A 21224-nucleotide genomic window follows, 5' to 3' on the forward strand; every position below is an offset into this window, starting at 1 on the left:
GTGTCGGCGATGTTAGGGAGGGCAGATTAGGGGTTAATACTATTTATTATAGGGTTAGTGAGGCGGATTAGGGGTTAATAACTTTATTATAGTAGCGCTCAGGTCCGGTCGGCAGATTAGGGGTTAACAAGTGTAGGCAGGTGGAGGCGACGTTGTGGGGGCAGATTAGGAGTTAATAAATATAATATAGGGGTTGGCGATGTTAGGGCAGCAGATTAGGGGTACATAAGGATAATGTAAGTAGCGACGGTGTCCGGAGTGGTAGATTAGGGGTTAATAATAATATGCAGTGGTCAGCGATAGCGGGGGCGGCAGAATAGGGGTTAATAAGTGTAAGGCTAGGGGTGTTTAGACTCGGGGTACATGTTAGAGTGTTAGGTGCAGACGTAGGAAGTGTTTACGCATAGCAAACAATGGGGCTGCGTTAGGAGCTGAACGCAGCTTTTTTGCAGGTGTTAGGTTTTTTTTCAGCTCAAACAGCCCCATTGTTTTCTATGGGGGAATCGTGCATTTTGAGGCTGGCCGCTTGCGTAAGCAACTCTGGTATCGAGAGTTGAAGCTGCGTTAAATATGCTCTACGCTCCTTTTTTGGAGCCTAACGCAGCCTTTATGTGGACTCTCAATACCAGAGTTATTTTTATGGTGCGGCCAGAAAAAAGCCGGCGTTAGCTACGCGGGTCCTTACCGACAAAACTCTAAATCTAGCCGTATATAAATGCAAGATAGCGTGAAGCATTCAAAGAAAAATAACATGTTAGGTTACCTTCTCTGCTGTGGCCAATTAGAAACAATATAAATAGGTCACTAGAATGTGCAGCCAATGGCTGTGTGGAATATAACAGTGTTCTGCACTTTAATTTGTAACAGGAACTGAAAAGCTCACAATTTCAGAATGTGAATTACAGGAAAGGGGGACAAAATAAATAATAAACATATATTGCAGATTTTTTTTTATATATATATGATTTATAATTTTATATTACCATCTCCAGGTGTTTAATGTCCCTTTAATTTATAGCCCTCCCCAAACTCTATTAACCCTAATTGCTACACTGTCCCACTACTGCAGGTAAAAATCCCCAAAGCCAAAATTCCAAAATTTAAACTTATTCTAAAATCCAAACTTTTAATTAATTTTTTTTTAACGCCGTGAATGGGGAAAGCCAGATTTGTCATTGCTGACGTATGAAGTGACGAGCAGCAGGAGGGGGAATCGCTTCTCTGGCTTCAAGAAGAAATGGTAAGTCCTTTAACAAAACCAGTGAAATGGAAACTTTCATGAATGAAAGGGCCCCTGTTTTTATTAGTATTTTTAAAAAATGGGCACTCATTCTTGAAAGTTGACATTCACTTTAAGTGAAAGGCTTACCTTGGAGAGGTCCACAAGAGTGTTGGCCTGATCACTGAGCTTCCTCTGCTCCATCTTCACACTTCTTAGTCTGAAACACAGAGACAATTTAAGTAAGCGTGTGCAGCCGGCATGGTACAATGAAACACCAACAATTCCACTTCCTTTATTTGTTAGAAAAGTATTTTATTTTTAACCAAGCAATACAGCGTTAAAGGGACACTGAACCCACATTTTTTCTTTCGTGATTCAGATAGAGCATGAAATTTTAAGCAACTTTCTAATTTACTCCTATTATCAAATTTTCTTTATTCTCTTGGTATCTTTATTTGAAATGCAAGAATGTAAGTTTAGATGCCAGCCCATTTTTGGTGAACAACCTGGGTTGTCCTTGCCGATTGGTGGATAAATTCATCCACCAATAAAAACATGCTGTCCAGAGTCCTGAACCAAAAAAAGCTTGGATGCCTTCTTTTTCAAATAAAGATAGCAAGAAAACGAAGATAATAGGACTAAATTAGAAAGTTGCTTAAAATTGCATGCTCTATCTGAATCACAAAAGAAAAAAATTGGGTTTAGTGTCCCTTTAAGTAAACATTTTTCCTTTTCAAATTAATTTCTCATAATTTTTGTTTGGTAAATGTTAAAGTAAAATCTGAAAATATTTAGTCAAAGTAAAATGCCTGTACGTTTATATTAAAAATATACTTTCAATTGCCTTAAAATAAGCCCATAGAGCCTGTACAACAATGACGCATTAAAGCCTATAACCATCACTGTTTTATATGTTTGTATGTCTAGTTGTTAAAGGTCAGCAGTAGGCTGGGCCTGTAGAGGTGCAGGACACTACCACTGTCCTGCTACAAAGCAGGATAACAAAAGGCTTCTTTAGTCTATCGATTTTCACATACAATTAATGTCAGATTACTTATAGACTGTAACTGCTGACAAATCCCTTTTTTAAATATGAGGTCTTATGTGACATTTATATGGTCATGGGGGTAACTAGCTTCTTTAGAGTTAAAGGGACAGTATACACCAATTTTATATAACTGCATGTAATAGACACTACCATAAAGAATAAGATGCACAGATACTGATATAAAAATCTAGTATAAAACTGTTTAAAACTTACAATACAAGCTGCCAGTTTAGCTCTATTTAAAAGGTAGCTGGAAAGCCCACTGCAAGTGGGAAATAAGACACTCCCCCCTCTTTTGCATATGAAAAGACCCTTTACACAAACAGGAGCAAGCTGGAGTAGGTATCTGACGGTATTCTCCTAACATTTTGGGGCTTGGTTAGGCGTCTGAAAATCAGAGCAATGTTATTTAAAAATAAGCAAAACTATACATTTTTCAAAAAACAAACTTTATGGGCTATATAAATAGATCATCTACAAAACATTTATATAAAGAAAACATGAGTGTATAATGTCCTTTAAGACACCCCTTACAATTGATCCAATGCTGCGATTGATTTGACAACCAGCTGGAAGGATACAGGATCATTTATTTAAAAGAGGATGATTTTTTCTTTCAAATAAGTTGTCTCATGTCCCTCTGTATATTTTGGAGCCTTGACAAGCTTTATGCATCAGGTGATTGCTATTGTCACAGTGATCACCTGAAATCCACCTGGGAGATCATGGAAGAATCACAATGCAAATGTATTTATATGGTTTGCTAATATTCACTTTTTATACAGCATTCAAAGTGTGCTGGGCCTACCGCCATCTGCGTGTCTAAGTTCTACTTCAGAATGTAGCCATCTGCCCCTCTCTCGCCACCATGTATTGGCCCAACTTTTCTTACATGTTGGTTCCCACTTGCCCTGGGTACAGTGCTTGCAACAGTCTGGACCCCATCTTATTTCCCTCTCAATGTCACAGCCTATGAAGCTGAATCCCTCTCACACCTCACACTGCGCAGCCCCTCTCACAGGCTGAGACCTTCTCATTCTACTAAATAATTACATGTTATCTATCATAGCATTATTCATCTTGGAATATACAGACTTGTTCATTTCACTAGAGTTCTTTCTATGGTCCTAACTAGCAAGCAGAACTGGTGATAAACAACATAATTATGTCACATTGATATAACTGCAATGTATAATTTATATTTGTCAACATGGAACTGTCCATGAATAGATGGTAAGCTTGAGAGCCTCTCTAACTTTAGCTCACCTTGTATAAAAGTGCATCTACCATTGATTGTGCTCAAGGGCAGGGCGCTCCTCTCCTTTTGCTTATGTTTATCAATATAAGTGTAGTACATTATACATATATATATTATACATATAGTCTTATACAATGTATGTTTTTATTGTATTGTACCCTCATGATTGTAATGCACTTTTGTATAGCGCTGCGTAAAATTTTGGCGCTTTATAAATAAACAATAATAATGAATAGAGGCATTTTTACAATATATTTATATTATTAGCAAAAGTACCTAGTAAAAACTGTAAAAATACCTAGTAAAAACTGTAAAAATACCTAGTAAAAACTGTAAAAATACCTAGTAAAAACTGTAAAAATACCTAGTACAAACTCTTTCACATATATGCTGCACTTATTCAAAAAAAATCCAGCTCACACAATAAGTGGTGGAACTTGTTGACTCTCTGAGCAAGAGGGGTGTTATTAGTGGAATATGTGGGTATGCCAATGAAACAGTGATACGTTTTACTAGATGCATTTTTGTTAAGAGAAATATATTTTAAAAATGCTTCTATTGAAAATTGAAATGCGCGTTTGCTGTGTCCCTTTAATGTAGTTATATTGCAGCCATGTTTGATGCTTAGTGATTTTTGAAAGTTTTAATGTTGAATTAGAAACTGGGAAGTGTTGCATAGAAAGACTGAGAGTGAGCATTGACATTGCGCCAATTCAGTAGAGCTGTACTACAAATCCTACTGAGGTGGCATATAGAAACATAGAAACATAGATATTGACGGCATATAAGAGCCATAGGCCCAGCAAGTCTACCCGACCTTACCTAACAGTATAAACTTATCTAGTTCGTAGGATAGCCTTATGCTTGTCCCATGCATTTTTAAAGTCCCCCACAGTGTTTGTTGCTACTACCTCTTGAGGAAGTTTATTCCATAAATCAATCACTCTTTCTGTAAAGAAGTGCTTCCTCAAATTACTCCTGAATCTACTACCCTTTAGCTTGAGCTCATGACCCCTTGTTCTTGTTCTTTTATGTAAAATACCCACAGCCTCAGTTTTACTAAACCCTTTAATGTACTTGAAAGTTGCTATCATATCACCTCTTTCCCTTCTCTCCTCTAAGCTATACATATTTAGGTCATTGAGCCTATCCTGGTAAGTTTTATTTTTTAGACCATGTACCATTTTGGTAGCCCTCCTTTGCACAGATTCAAGTTTGTTAATATCCTTCTGAAGATATGGTCTCCAGAACTGCACACAATACTCAAGATGAGGCCTAACTAATGATCTATAAAGTGGCATAAGAACCTTACTATTTCTGCTGCAAATACCTCTACCAATACATCCAAGCATTCTGCTAGCCTTACTCGCTGCATTACTACATTGTTTACTAAGTTTTAAATCATCTGAAATAATAATTCCCAAGTCCTGTTCCTCGTCTGTAACAGTCAGTAAAGTGTCATTGAGTCTGTAATTAACATTTGGATTTTTCTTCCCTAAATGCATTATTTTACACTTTGCTGTGTTAAACTTTAGATCCCAGTCGTTTGTCCAATCCTCCAATTGTTGTATATCACTTCTCATTTTGTCTACCCCCCCTGGAACATCCACTCTGTTGCAAATTTTTGTATCATCTGCAAAGAGACATACTTTCCCCTGTAGCCCTTTGCTGATATCGCAGATAAATATGTTAAACAAAACAGGCCCCAGAACTGACCCCTGAGGAACACCACTAGTAACAGCCCCCTCTGCTGAATGAACTCCATTTACTAAGACACTTTGTTTTCTGTCCTTAAGCCAGCATTCCACCCAGTTCACAATTTTTGAATCTAGACCAAGGACATATAGTTTGTGAATAAGTTTATTGTGTGGAACGGTGTCAAATGCTTTGCTGAAATCTAGATATGCTACATCAACTGCTCCTCCCTTGTCTAATACTTTTGTTACATAATCAAAGAAGTCAATTAGATTAGTCTGACATGATCTCCCTAAGTAAAACCATGCTGATTTTGGTCCTCTAAATTGTTTGTCTTTATGTAAGTCATAATTCTTTCTTTTAAGAGGCTTTCCATTAATTTCCCTACTACTGAAGTTAAACTAACTGGCCTGTAGTTGCCAGATTCTTCTCTACTGCCCTTTTTATGAAGGGGTATTACATTTGCTATTCTCCAATCATCTGGGACAGCTCCTGTTAATAGTGACTGATTAAACAGATCAGTTAATGGGACAGTTAGCACTGATCGAAGTTCTTTTAAAACCCTTGGATGAATATTATCAGGACCCACTGCCTTTGTAACATTTATTTTTGATAATACTAACAAAACCTCATCCTCTGTAAAAAGATTACTGTTAAGCTTGTTTCTATTTTGCGTAGCATCCCTTAATGTAGACATTGTATCTTCACAATCTTTAGTGAAAACAGAACAGAAGTAATCATTGAGACAGTCTGCAATCTGCTTATCTCCTTCTATTATTCTACCATCAACTGATTTAAATTTTACTATTCCTACCTTATTTTTTCTTCTTTCACTGATATATCTAAAGAATGTTTTGTCCCCATGTTTTACTGACTATGCTATCTTCTCTTCTGCATGAGCTTTAACCTTCCTAATTAACTGCTTAGTCTTTTTTTGTTGGAGTCTCCATATTTTCATATCATCATCTGCTGTGATGTATGAACCCACTAAGGTTATCATATGTATTCAATACACAGTCAGCCCTCTGTTGGAGAAAATGTGGGGAGGTGTATATGGACTTGCATGTGTGGTGGTCTTGCCTAAGGGTTGGGGAATTCTGGCATCAGGTCTTTCAATTATGCAACAAACTGGGAATAAATATAATTTGATCTCCAGCCTTGGCTTTTTTTTCATTTTGTAGGGAATATGATAACATTTTTTAATGACGCATTTATTTTCAGCAGCTAAATTTTGTTTTGAACGAGAATGGTGTAAGCCAGATCTCCCATTGTTCCACAGGTAATTTATCTGATGGAGCATATTGCATAAATGGAGAAGGGAATCTATGTAGCTAAAAAGAGAATGAAAGCTTGCTGGGACCTATGGTTGGAACTAGATGATAACATTGATATACTGGATATTGACTCTTAGGTCCTTAATCATATTTATGCTATTTTATATTCATTCCTTTCCACCGTCCCTCATGCTCTTTTTTGTTTTCTGATTTCTGACTGTGTTGCTTAGTGGTTATACAATAATTTTCTACTTTTAATTGATAAACTTCCTGGTTAGATGTTTTGACTGAATTGTATTATCGATAAGTCTGAACTCCCAGGAGTCCAGGAGCTACAAATAGATACATCAGATGAACTGTATTTACTGAGCTGTCTCGTTTTCTTCTATTGGTCGGTATGTTTAGTAGCTGAGAAAAAAAAAAGAAACCAGGAAGTGTTTGTGTTTTCTTAAATGTAAACTAAGCATAACTAATAATGCATCATGTGAAGTATTTCTTTTTAAAACAATATTGTGTGCATGAAAATGCCATGGATGACAAAAAAGAGCAAAGAGCAGAACATTTTGTTTGTACTATTTAAACTCAACATACACAAGAACATAAACAAAAACAAATCTGTGTTAAAGTCAAGGCATGCTATACAAAGAGGACATTAGTTAACATGGTGAGATGGCTCCAAACCCCGCCCCGCCCCCCCCCCCAAAAAAAGAAAACAACAACAGAGTTTTCAAATGGATTAAAATAATTTTTGACTTGAAACCCCCTTGAAAAAACAAAGCAATTCAAATAATGCTGGACAGACCACTATCTATTAAACCTCTATGTTTTTTTCTACAGAAGGACTTTATTATGTATCTTCCCTTTAATATTCCTCTTGCTTACCAACTGGCTGTAGAGTCACATCAAAATGTAGAACAAAAGTTACACCCCACTAGGATCCCTTTTCAACAACTAATTTCCAGTGCTGAAAGAGCTGTTATTGTTTTGCTTATCATCTATCTCCCCACCTGTAACTCATGTAATATCCATGTTTACCATTGTTTACCAGTGTTATTATATTAGGCCTATAGTAGTGTTTTATGTATACAAGAATGAAGCCTCAGAAAGATGTGCTTTCTGTCAATGGATTGTTTCAGATGCTGAGGTCTGTGGAACAATAATGCAATGCTTAAAAATGCCTGAAACAACATACACATCTGATGTTTAGTTTCTTTATTGTATAGCAATGTGTGTAGCCTGTGATGTGAAGCACATTTCTTGCTAAATGGGTATCTGTTTAGCCTATCTTCTAAAGTTAAGTCAAAGTAGAAAAAAAATCACCATCTGAGTTTGAGAAAAGCACAAAGATACCCGTTATATCAGCTAAAGTAGTATTGGATATATGGTGATGTAATAAAGATTTCAATTTTATAAATATTTAGTAATATCTCTGCTGTGATACAGATACATAGGATATGAATATTTGTAGCTAGGATGAAAGAAACACACTAAATCAATATGTATTTGGTGATTTTGGGGTCTATCTATCAAGCTCCGAAAGGAGCTTGATGGCCCGTGTTTCCGGCGAGTCTTCAGACTCGCCAGAAACAGCAGTTATGAAGCAGCGGTCACAAAGACCGCTGCTCCATAACCCTGTCCGTCTGCTCTGAGGAATCACCACAATTCAACCCGATCGAGTACGATCGGGTTGATTGACAGCCCCGCGAGTCTACAGGGGACGGCGTTGCACCAGCAGCACTTGTGAGCTGCTGGTGCAATGCTGAATACGGAGAGCATATTGCTCTCTGCATTCAGCGAGGTCTTGCGGATCAGGTCCGCAAGACCTTTGTTAAATAGGGGCATCTGTCTGAAGGGATTTGTTTGGATAACATTAGATGGATTTTGGCTTACCTTCTCTCTGATATCAGAAAAAAACAGAAGTCTTTAAGATGGCTTCCTTCTGGAAGATCATAAAGATTTTTTTGTAAGCTATATCTTCTATTTTAACCAACTAACATTCTTGCAATAAATCAAGTTTATAGTTTCATAGAGGTAAGACAAGGAAGGGACATTCTAGTAAGAACTACAAACTTACATTTCAACTTTCATTTGCGGAAGAAACTGCATTTTAAAGTAAGAGACATAAAAGTAAAAGACATAAAAGTAAAAAATTCAACTTTTGGGGGGAACCTTCGGGAAGAGGCCATGATGGGTTGCATTGCAGAAAGCTGGAAAAAATGACAAGACTATCATTTAATTATCTCCGGTTTATTTAAACATCTAATATAAATAGAAATTAACAAACAAATATAAGCAATTTCTATATCTTGGCTCATATCCCTGGGTAATGCTTACCAGTGAGAAGCCCTCTCAAAAAGGGGCATGGACATAAAAGACCAATGCCCTGCTTACCTATAAAGGTAATCTGGACCCATTCCCCTTATCCTCTTAGAGATGTCCAGCCTTCAAAGGTGGAAAAGGTGAAGAGGAAAAAAGGGAAGGGAAACCTGGTAAGCATTACCCAGGGAAATGAGCCAAGCTATAGAAATTGCTTATATTTGTTAATTTCTAGTTATCTTGTCCCTCCCTGGTAATGCTTACCAGTGAGAAGAAAATAAAGCAATATAAATAGGTAAACATTGGGTGGGATAAAAAATAAGCCAAACAAAGAAAAAATGCTGCATACGACGTTTATTAGGAAACCACAGACGATAAGACTTTTCGTCAAAATTTTGCTGTAGAAGACTGTCGCACATCCAACTTGTAATGTGAAACAAAAGCATGTGGAGAACTCCAGACTGCTGCTTGACATATCTCCATAGGTGAAGCATCTGCTTGTAAAGCCCATAATGTTGACACTGCCCGTGTAGAATCTGTCTTAAGCACAACTGGAACTGGTTGATTCTTTTATTTATAGGCTCCATAGATGGTTTGAACTATCCAACTTGCCAAAGTGGATTTTACAGGAGCTTGACCTTGTCATAGACCCCTTGGTACCACAAACAAATGTACCACATCAAGTCGGTATAATGGCTTCCCTGGAGAGTCTTTCATCTCTGGACAAAAAGATGGTAACACAATGTCCTGTGCGCAAAACAACTTTGTCTTTATGAAAAGCCAGAAAAGATTCCTTGACAGACAAGGCTTGTAATTCAGAGACTCTTCTTGCAGATGTAATTGCAATCAGAAAGATGGTCTTTAATGTGAGAAATCCGAGAGAGATCTCTCTAATGTGTTCAAAGGGTATTTCCATTAAAGCTTCCAAGACCAAAGGAAGGTCCCATGTTGGAATGATAGATCTTGTAGAAGATTGAATATGAGCCAAGGCCTGAAAGAATTGATGGACCAATGGTCTTTGTGCCCACTTGATACCAGAAATGGCCGAGATAGCAGACACCTGAACCTTCAATGTCCTAGCGCAAAGACCTCTCAAGAATCCTTCTTGTAGAAAATCCAATAAGTGATGTAATTTTATATTGGCAGTAGAAGCATTATGCTGAATGATCCATGCTGAAAATGTATTCCATACTCTGTAATAGGCTGAAGAGGTAACCTTCTTTCTAGCCTGTAGTAAAGTTTGAATAATTAAATCTGACATATTCAGTTGTCTATATCTTGTGATCTCAGTAACCATACCGTCAGGTTTAAGCATTGAGGTGCTGAATGTAGAATTGGACCCTGGAACAACATGTCTGGAGATTGTGGAAGGAGCCATGGAGTTTCCACTGAAAGATACAGAAGCAGGGGGAACCATGGTTTGCGAGGCCAAAAGGGAATCACTGCCACAAACGGTGCTGTTTTCCTCTGAATCCTTCTGAGTAGATGAGAAATAAGATGGAGTAGTGGAAAGACAAATATTAGGTTGATTCTCCATACCTGAGAGAAAGCATCCATTCCCAGTGTGGTTGGCAGGCAACTGAAGAATAGAGGCAACTGGTGATTGCCTCTGGAAGCCTCTGGAAGCCATCAGATCTATTTCTGGCAGATCCATCTGTTGACAATCATCCTGAAAAGATTTGTGTTTAACTGCCATTCTGTTTGAGAAAGAGGAACTCGGCTTAGATATTCTGCCTCTACATTCTGTAGCCCGGGAAGGTGAGAGGCAGATATCCCCTTTAGATTCTTCTGTGCCCAAATGAAAATGGGCGATACTTCCTTGAGAGCTTGTAAACTCCTTGTTCCTCCCTGAAAGTGAATGCAGGACCTTGTTGTTCTGTTGTCGGTTATAATTTTTACTGAATTTTCCTGGAGTTGTTTCTGAAAGTGAAGTAAAAACTGAAGACTGCTTTTATTTCCAGAACATTTGCATCAAGGGATTGAAGACTTCTTGTCTATGATCCCTGTGCATATTTTCCCTGGCACATAGCTCCCCAGCCAAGTTTGCTGGAATCTGTCTGTATAATTATCCAATCTGGTTCCACCAGAGGAAAGCCAGAGAAAGATTCTCTTTCTGAAACCACCAATGTAGATATCTTCTTAACTCCACTGGAAAATGAATCTGCTGACTGAGTCCCAGGTGTTTTAAGTAAAATCTTTGAAAATGGATTTGAAAAGGAAGCATCCTCTATCTTGCCCATTTCACCAAATGGATGAGGGAAGACATGTGACCAGTGCATCCATATTTGAGCTGTTAAACAAGATGATTTTTTGAAGTTTTTTAAAGTAAGTTATCAAATTTTTCCTTCTTTGTGGGGACACAGAGACTAGTGCATTCTTCATATCGAACTGTGCTTTTAGGAAAATGATGGACTGAGTTGCCTGAAGCTGACTCTTTTGTAGATTTATCAACCATCCAAATTCCTGTAGGGTATGAAGTAGCTGTTCTTTGTGACACTCTGCCTGTTGAACAGTGTTAGAGATCAAGATAATGTCGTCTAGATAATGTATCACAAATAGACCCCTGACCCTTAGTTCTGAAAATCTTAGGAATTGCCTGTGAACTTCTGTGATAGGAATGTGGAAATAGGCATCCTTTAGATCGACTGATAACAGGTATGCCCCTAGAAGCACTGCGTTTATCACTGTATTGAGTGATTCCATTTTGAACTTCTTGACCTCCAGAAAGGAATTTAAATGCCTGAGATCCAGGATTGGTCTCCAGGAATTGTTCTTCTTTCTCATTAGAAACAGAGGAGAATAGAAAGCTTGAAATCGTTGGCATGGCGGAACCTCTTGAATTACTTCCGGTTCCTGTTCCAGAAGTTTCTGAACAAAGTGCATAATTACCTGATGTTTCATTTCATTCTCTGGGTGTAGTGATATTACAAAGCAAGGAATTGGAGGTTTCTTCTTGAACTCCAGTGTATATTCCCTCTTGAGGATCTGTGACACCCATCTGTCTGCAATTACCTTGGTCAAGATGTCTCAGAATCTGGAAAGATTTCCTCTCAAAGGCATCTGGACAGGTGTACCTTCATTGTTTCTTGTTCTGATGAAAATTTGTCACCCTGGTACGACCTCTACCTCTTGCCTGTACCTGTGTTGTTAAGTCTGTATTACAAAAGGACTCCCTTCTGAAAGAAGTTTTAAAATTTTTATATTGATTTTTCTGTCTATGGGCATAAGAAAAAGACTTGATCAATCTTGGTGCCTGGGGAAGAAATTAACTTTTCCCCTCTAAACGCTTTAAAATCAAGGTATCAAGCTCTTTACCAAATAATATGTTACCTTCAAATAGTAGGCCCAGCAAATTAATTTTGGAACTGGGATCGGCCTCCCAGTGATGTAGCCAAAGTGCCCTTCTTACCATGTTAGCTGTATTCATGGATCTGGCTGTTAGATTTAACATCTCAGAAGCAGCAGATAATGAAAAGGCAAAAGCTTTCTTTAAATCTGAAATAAAAGCCATAAATGATGCACATCTTGAGAGGTAGAAATACTTTCCATGAAATTAGTAGACCAGGTATCTGTAGCTTTAAAGGCAGAAAATAAAGCCAAAATAGGATGCAAAACAGCTCCTTGCTGCAAATAAATCTTTTTTAGATTATACTCCATTTTTCTTTACATTACATCTGTAAAAGCACCAGCGTCATCTATAGGAAATAACATTTACTTAGTTAATCTTGAAATTGCTGCATCAATTTTAGGTGAAGTAGAAAATTGACAATGAAGTGGTTTTGGCAAAGGAACATTTTTGAATAATTTTTCTGAAACATTAAACTGTTTTTCAGTCTTTGAAAATTCCTCCAAATAAACTTTCTTTATAGATTCAGTTATAGGAAAAGTTTAAATAGAATCTGCTTTAGATTTAAACCAGTCTGAAGATACAGAAGGTTGTTCATCCTCAACCCCTAAAGTCTCTTTGATGCATGTAATAAATTCACATAATGTAGCAGTATCAAAAACAGCAGAAGAAGCAAGATCATTTGAATGAATCTGTTGGCCCTCTACAAATACCTGATAATAATAATAATGAACTGAAGAAGTCTTGCCCTCAGAATCAGTGTCAGATAGTTGAATAACCTTAGAACCATGTTCACCAGAAAATGTGGCTGTATTAGCACTTCCACCAAAAAGTTGAAAAAGGCAATCTTTACATAACTTCTTTTTCTGCCATCAGGGTTTATCACATAATGTACAGACAGGCTTGGGCTCAGGCTCAGGGCTAAAAAATAAACGTCCCATAAGAAAAAATGGTTTAAAATAACATTTGGAAACAGTGGCAAAAAACAGAAAAAAACATACCTTTTTAAAGTAGCTGTATTTCCTTGGGCAGTGTCAGGATAAATATTAGTCTATTGCTCCATATTGGGAAGTTTTTAAAAGTAAGGCAAAACTATTAAAGACTAAAGAAGCCCACATTTACAAAGTTATATAAAAAGTGCTCTGATACAACAGCTTATAGCCTAGGGACTTACAGTGGGAAGATAGGCAACCTGGATCACCCAGCAATGCTTCTTATGTTTTAAGGGTGATAGGTAGTATGGCTAATTCAGTTTATAAAGCTCAGTAAGTGTGGAGTTGGTTATAATAAAATTTCCTTGAATAGCTATGTTTTTTGTGTATTTTGCCTATATTTCATATTTCCTTAAAGGGACATAATACTCATATGCTAAATCACTTGAAACTGATGCAGTATAACTGTAAAAAGCTGACAGGAAAATATCACCTGAGCATCTCTATGTAAAAAACAGAATTTATGCTTACCTGATAAATTTCTTTCCTTTGCGATGTACCGAGTCCACGGATTCATCCTAACTTGTGGGATATTGTCCTTCCTGACAGGAAGTAGCAAAGAGAGCACCACAGCAGAGCTGTCTATATAGCTCCCCCCTTAACTCCACCCCCCAGTCATTCGACCGAAGGCCAAGGAAGAAAAGGATAAACTATAAGGTGCAGAGGTGACTGAAGTTTACATAAAAAAACACAATTTATGTTTACCTGAAAAATTACTTTATCCAACGGTGTGTCCGGTCCACGGCGTCATCCTTACTTGTGGGATATTCTCTTCCCCAACAGGAAATGGCAAAGAGCCCAGCAAAGCTGGTCACATGATCCCTCCTAGGCTCCGCCTTCCCCAGTCATTCGACCGACGTAAAGGAGGAATATTTGCATAGGAGAAATCATATGATACCGTGGTGACTGTAGTTAAAGAAAATAAATTATCAGACCTGATTAAAAAACCAGGGCGGGCCGTGGACCGGACACACCGTTGGAGAAAGTAATTTATCAGGTAAACATAAATTCTGTTTTCTCCAACATAGGTGTGTCCGGTCCACGGCGTCATCCTTACTTGTGGGAACCAATACCAAAGCTTTAGGACACGGATGATGGGAGGGAGCAAATCAGGTCACCTAGATGGAAGGCACCACGGTTTGCAAAACCTTTCTCCCAAAAATAGCCTCAGAAGAAGCAAAAGTATCAAATTTGTAAAATTTGGTAAAAGTGTGCAGTGAAGACCAAGTCGCTGCCTTACATATCTGATCAACAGAAGCCTCGTTCTTGAAGGCCCATGTGGAAGCCACAGCCCTAGTGGAATGAGCTGTGATTCTTTCAGGAGGCTGCCGTCCGGCAGTCTCATAAGCCAATCTGATGATGCTTTTAAGCCAAAAAGAGAGAGAGGTAGAAGTTGCTTTTTGACCTCTCCTTTTACCAGAATAAACAACAAACAAGGAAGATGTTTGTCTGAAATCCTTTGTAGCATCTAAATAGAATTTTAGAGCACGAACTACATCCAAATTGTGCAACAAACGTTCCTTCTTTGAAACTGGACTCGGACACAAAGAAGGCACGACTATCTCCTGGTTAATGTTTTTGTTAGAAACAACTTTCGGAAGAAAACCAGGTTTAGTACGCAAAACCACCTTATCTGCATGGAACACCAGATAAGGAGGAGAACACTGCAGAGCAGATAACTCTGAAACTCTTCTAGCAGAAGAAATTGCAACCAAAAACAAAACTTTCCAAGATAATAACTTAATATCTACGGAATGTAAGGGTTCAAACGGAACCCCCTGAAGAACTGAAAGAACTAAATTGAGACTCCAAGGAGGAGTCAAAGGTTTGTAAACAGGCTTGATTCTAACCAGAGCCTGAACAAAAGCTTGAACATCTGGCACAGCCGCCAGCTTTTTGTGAAGTAAAACAGATAAAGCAGAAATCTGTCCCTTCAAAGAACTTGCAGATAATCCTTTCTCCAAACCTTCTTGAAGAAAGGATAGAATCTTAGGAATTTTTATCTTGTTCCATGGGAATCCTTTAGATTCACACCAACAGATATATTTTTTCCATATTTTATGGTAGATTTTTCTAGTTAAAGGCTTTCTGGCCTGAACAAGAGTATCAATGACAGAATCTGAGAACCCTCGCTTTGATAAAATCAAGCGTTCAATCTCCAAGCAGTCAGTTGGAGTGAGGCCAGATTCGGATGTTCGAACGGACCTTGAACAAGAAGGTCCTGTCTCAAAGGTAGCTTCCATGGTGGAGCCGATGACATATTCACCAGGTCTGCATACCAAGTCCTGCGTGGCCACGCAGGAGCTATCAAGATCACCGATGCCCTCTCCTGATTGATCCTGGCTACCAGCCTGGGGATGAGAGGAAACGGTGGGAATACATAAGCTAGGTTGAAGGTCCAAGGTGCTACTAGTGCATCTACTAGAGTCGCCTTGGGATCCCTGGATCTGGACCCGTAGCAAGGAACCTTGAAGTTCTGACGAGAGGCCATCAGATCCATGTCTGGAATGCCCCACAATTGAGTAATTTGGGCAAAGATTTCCGGATGGAGTTCCCACTCCCCCGGATGAAATGTCTGACGACTCAGAAAATCCGCTTCCCAATTTTCCACTCCTGGGATGTGGATTGCAGACAAGTGGCAGGAGTGAGTCTCCGCCCATTGAATGATTTTGGTCACTTCTTCCATCGCCAGGGAACTCCTTGTTCCCCCTTGATGGTTGATATACGCAACAGTCGTCATGTTGTCTGATTGAAACCGTATGAATTTGGCCTTTGCTAGCTGAGGCCAAGCCTTGAGAGCATTGAATATCGCTCTCAGTTCCAGAATATTTATCGGGAGAAGAGATTCTTCCCGAGACCAAAGACCCTGAGTTCCCAGACCGCGCCCCAGCCCACCAGACTGGCGTCGGTCGGGACAATAACCCACTCTGGTCTGCGGAAGCTCATCCCCTGTGACAGGTTGTCCAGGGTCAGCCACCAACGGAGTGAATCTCTGGTCCTCTGATCTACTTGTATCGTCGGAGACAAGTCTGTATAATCCCCATTCCACTGACTGAGCATGCACAGTTGTAATGGTCTCAGATGAATTCGCGCAAAAGGAACTATGTCCATTGCCGCGACCATCAAACCTATTACTTCCATGCACTGCGCTATGGAAGGAAGAGGAACAGAATGAAGTACTTGACAAGAGCTTAGAAGTTTTGATTTTCTGGCCTCTGTCAGAAAAATCCTCATTTCTAAGGAGTCTATTATTGTTCCCAAGAAGGGAACTCTTGTTGACGGAGATAGAGAACTTTTTTCTACGTTCACTTTCCACCCGTGAGATCTGAGAAAGGCCAGGACAATGTCCGTATGAGCCTTTGCTTGTGGTAGGGACGACGCTTGAATCAGTATGTCGTCCAAGTAAGGTACTACTGCTATGCCCCTTGGTCGTAGCACCGCTAGAAGGGACCCTAGTACCTTTGTGAAAATTCTTGGAGCAGTGGCTAATCCGAATGGAAGTGCCACAAACTGGTAATGCTTGTCCAGAAAGGCGAACCTTAGGAACCGATGATGTTCCTTGTGGATAGGAATATGTAGATACGCATCCTTTAAATCCACCGTGGTCATGAATTGACCTTCCTGGATGGAAGGAAGAATTGTCCGAATGGTTTCCATTTTGAACGATGGAACCTTGAGAAACTTGTTTAGGATCTTGAGATCTAAGATTGGTCTGAATGTTCCCTCTTTTTTGGGAACTATGAACAGATTGGAGTAGAATCCCATCCCTTGTTCTCCTAATGGAACAGGATGAATCACTCCCATTTTTAACAGGTCTTCTACACAATGTAAGAATGCCTGTCTTTTTATGTGGTCTGAAGACAGTTGAGACCTGTGGAACCTCCCCCTTGGGGGAAGCCCCTTGAATTCCAGAAGATAACCTTGGGAGACTATTTCTAGCGCCCAAGGATCCAGAACATCTCTTGCCCAAGCCTGAGCGAAGAGAGAAAGTCTGCCCCCCACCAGATCCGGTCCCGGATCGGGGGCCAACATCTCATGCTGTCTTGGTAGCAGTGGCAGGTTTCTTGGCCTGCTTACCTTTGTTCCAGCCTTGCATCGGCCTCCAGGCTGGCTTGGCTTGAGAAGTATTATCCTCTTGCTTAGAGGATGTAGCACTTGGGGCTGGTCCGTTTCTGTGAAAGGGACGAAAATTTGGTTTATTTTTAGCCTTGAAAGACCTATCCTGAGGAAGGGCGTGGCCCTTACCCCCAGTGATATCAGAAATAATCTCTTTCAAGTCAGGGCCAAACAGCGTTTTCCCCTTGAAAGGTATGTTAAGCAATTTGCTCTTGGAAGACGCATCCGCCGACCAAGATTTTAGCCAAAGCGCTCTGCGCGCCACAATAGCAAACCCTGAATTTTTCGCCGCTAATCTAGCCAATTGCAAAGTGGCGTCTAAAGTAAAAGAGTTAGCCAATTTGAGAGCATGAATTCTGTCCATAATCTCCTCATAAGAAGAATCTTTATTGAGCGACTTTTCTAGTTCATCGAACCAGAAACACGCTGCTGTAGTGACAGGAACCATGCATGAAATTGGTTGTAGAAGGTAACCTTGCTGAACAAACATCTTTTTAAGCAAACCCTCTAATTTTTTATCCATAGGATCTTTGAAAGCACAACTATCTTCTATAGGGATAGTAGTGCGTTTGTTTAGAGTAGAAACCGCCCCCTCGACCTTGGGGACTGTCTGCCATAAGTCCTTTCTGGGGTCGACCATAGGAAACAATTTCTTAAATATAGGGGGAGGGACAAAAGGTATGCCGGGCCTTTCCCATTCTTTGTTTACAATGTCCGCCACCCGCTTGGGTATAGGAAAAGCTTCGGGGGGCCCCGGGACCTCTAGGAACTTGTCCATCTTACATAATTTCTCTGGAATGACCAAATTCTCACAATCATCCAGAGTAGATAACACCTCCTTAAGCAGAGCGCGGAGATGTTCCAATTTAAATTTGAATGTAATCACATCAGGTTCAGCTTGTTGAGAAATTTTCCCTGAATCTGAAATTTCTCCCTCAGACAAAACCTCCCTGGCCCCCTCAGACTGGTGTAGGGGCACCTCAGAACCAATATCATCAGCGTCCTCATGCTCTTCAGTTTTTTCTAAAACAGAGCAGTCGCGCTTTCGCTGATAAGTGGGCATTTTGGCTAAAATGTTTTTGATAGAATTATCCATTACAGCCGTTAATTGTTGCATAGTAAATTTTAAACTGAACACACTTTATTACTGAAAATGTGAAAAAGTATGAAGGAATTGTTCAAAATTCACCAAAAGTTCACCACAGTGTCTTAAAGCCTTAAAAGTATTGCACACCAAATTTGAAAGCTTTAACTCTTAAAATAACGGAACCGGAGCCGTTTTTACATTTAACCCCTATACAGTCCCTGGTATCTGCTTTGCTGAGACCCAACCAAGCCCAAAGGGGAATACGATACCAAATGACGCCTTCAGTAAGCTTTTTCTATGTATCTGAGCTCCTCACACATGCATCTGCATGTCTTGCTTCCCAAAAACAACTGCGCAATAGAGGCGCGAAAATGAGGCTCTGCCTATGATTAGAGAAGGCCCCCAGTGAAAAAGGTGTCCAATACAGTGCCTGCCGGTTATTTTACATAATTCTCAAGAATAAAATAACTCCTCAAAACTATGAAGTATTAAAAATGCTTATATATCAATCGTTTTAGCCCAGAAAAATGTCTACCAGTCTTTAAAGCCCTTGTGAAGCCCTTTATTCTTATTTAATAAAAATGGCTTACCGGATCCCATAGGGAAAATGACAGCTTCCAGCATTACCAAGTCTTGTTAGAAATGTGTCATACCTCAAGCAGCAAAAGTCTGCTCACTGTTTCCCCCAACTGAAGTTAATTCCTCTCAACAGTCCTGTGTGGAAACAGCCATCGATTTTAGTAACGGTTGCTAAAATCATTTTCCTCTTACAAACAGAAATCTTCATCTCTTTTCTGTTTCAGAGTAAATAGTACATACCAGCACTATTTTAAAATAACAAACTCTTGATTGAAGAATAAAAACTACATTTAAACACCAAAAAACTCTAAGCCATCTCCGTGGAGATGTTGCCTGTACAACGGCAAAGAGAATGACTGGGGAAGGCGGAGCCTAGGAGGGATCATGTGACCAGCTTTGCTGGGCTCTTTGCCATTTCCTGTTGGGGAAGAGAATATCCCACAAGTAAGGATGACGCCGTGTACCGGACACACCTATGTTGGAGAAATACTATCTGTCTTGAATAGACAGGGCGGGCCATGCACTCGGTACATTGCAAAAGAAAGAATTTTATCAGGTAAGCATAAATTCTGTTTTCTTTTGCAAGATGTACCGAGTCCACGGATTCATCCTAACTTGTGGGATACCATTACCAAAGCTTTAGGACATGGATGAAGGGAGGGACAAGACAGGAACCTAAACGGAAGGCACCACTGCTTGCAAAACCTTTCTCCCAAAAATAGCCTCCGAAGAAGCAAAAGTATAAAATTTGGAAAATTTGGAAAAGGTATGAAGCGAAGACCAAGTCGCAGCCTTACAAATCTGTTCAACAGAAGCATCATTTTTAAAAGCCCATGTGGAAGCCACCGCTCTAGTGGAGAGAGCTGTAATTCTTTCAGGAGGCTGCTGTCCAGCAGTCTCATAAGCCAAACGGATGATGCTTTTCAGCCAAAAGGAAAGAGAGGTAGCCGTAGACTTTTGACCTCTACACTTTCCAGCATAGACAACAAACAAAGAAGATGATTGGCGAAAATCTTTGGTTGCCTGCAAATAAAACTTCAAGGCACGAACTACGTCCAAGTTGTGCAACAGACGGTCCTTCATAGAAGAAGGATTAGGACACAGAGAAGGAACAACAATTTCCTGATTGATATTCCTGTTAGAAACAACCTTAGGGAGGAACCCAGGTTTGGTACGCAAAACCACCTTATCAGCATGGAAAACAAGATAAGGCGAGTCACATTGTAATGCAGATAGTTCAGAAACTCTTTGAGCTGAAGAGATAGCAACTAGAAACAGAACTTTCCAAGATAGAAGCTTAATATCTATGGAATGCATGGGTTCAAACAGAACCCCCTGAAGAACTTTAAGAACTAAATTGAGACTCCATGGCGGAGCAACAGGTTTAAACAGAGGCTTAATTCTAACTAAAGCCTGACAAAAAGCCCGAACGTCTGGGACATCTGCCAGACGCTTGTGCAACAGAATAGACAAAGCAGATATCTGTCCCTTTAAGGAACTAGCGGACAATCCTTTCTCCAATCCTTCTTGGAGAAAAGACAAAATCCTAGGAATCCTGATCTTACTCCATGAGTAGCCTTTGGATTCACACCAAAAAATATATTTACGCCATATCTTATGATAGATCTTCCTGGTGACAGGCTTTCGAGCCTGAATCAAGGTATCTACGACCAACTCAGAGAAACCCCGCTTTGATAAAATCAAGCGTTCAATCTCAGTCAGTTGCAGATAAATTAGATTTGGATGCTTGAATGGACCTTGAATCAAAAGGTCCCGTCTCAGGGGCAGAGTCCATGGTGGCAGAGATGACTTGTCCACCAGAACTTTCCAAGATAGAAGCTTAATATCTATGGAATGCATGGGTTCAAACGGAACACCCTGAAGAACTTTAAGAACTAAATTGAGACTCCATGGCAGAGCAACAGGTTTAAACACAGGCTTAATTCTAACTAAAGCCTGACAAAAAGCCTGAACATCTGGGACATCTGCCAGACGCTTGTGCAACAGAATAGACAAAGCATCACTGAAGCTCTCTCCTGTTTGATTCTGGCAATCAGACGTGGAAGGAGAGGGAATGGTGGAAACACATAAGCCAGGTTGAACGACCTGGGTACTGCTAGAGCATCTATCAGTACTGCCTGAGGATCCCTTGACCTGGATCCGTAACAAGGAAGTTTGGCGTTCTGACGAGACGCCATCAGATCCAATTCTGGTGTGCCCCATAGCTGAACCAGTTGAGCAAACACCTCCGGATGGAGCTCCCACTCCCCCGGATGAAAAGTCTGACGACT

The 21224-nt window shown here is 39.8% G+C and overlaps 1 protein-coding gene across 1 annotated transcript in view; it reads right to left on the reverse strand.

Moving 5' to 3' along the window:
- KCNN3 (potassium calcium-activated channel subfamily N member 3) overlaps positions 1-21224 on the reverse strand; it is a 457853-nt gene that overhangs the window by 9976 nt on the left and 426653 nt on the right. The window contains 1 exon segment of the mRNA XM_053704468.1: positions 1370-1439. Coding sequence (XP_053560443.1) covers positions 1370-1439 — 70 coding nt within the window.

The sequence above is a fragment of the Bombina bombina genome, chromosome 1 (assembly GCF_027579735.1).
Source record: "Bombina bombina isolate aBomBom1 chromosome 1, aBomBom1.pri, whole genome shotgun sequence".
Classification (NCBI taxonomy): domain Eukaryota; kingdom Metazoa; phylum Chordata; class Amphibia; order Anura; family Bombinatoridae; genus Bombina; species Bombina bombina.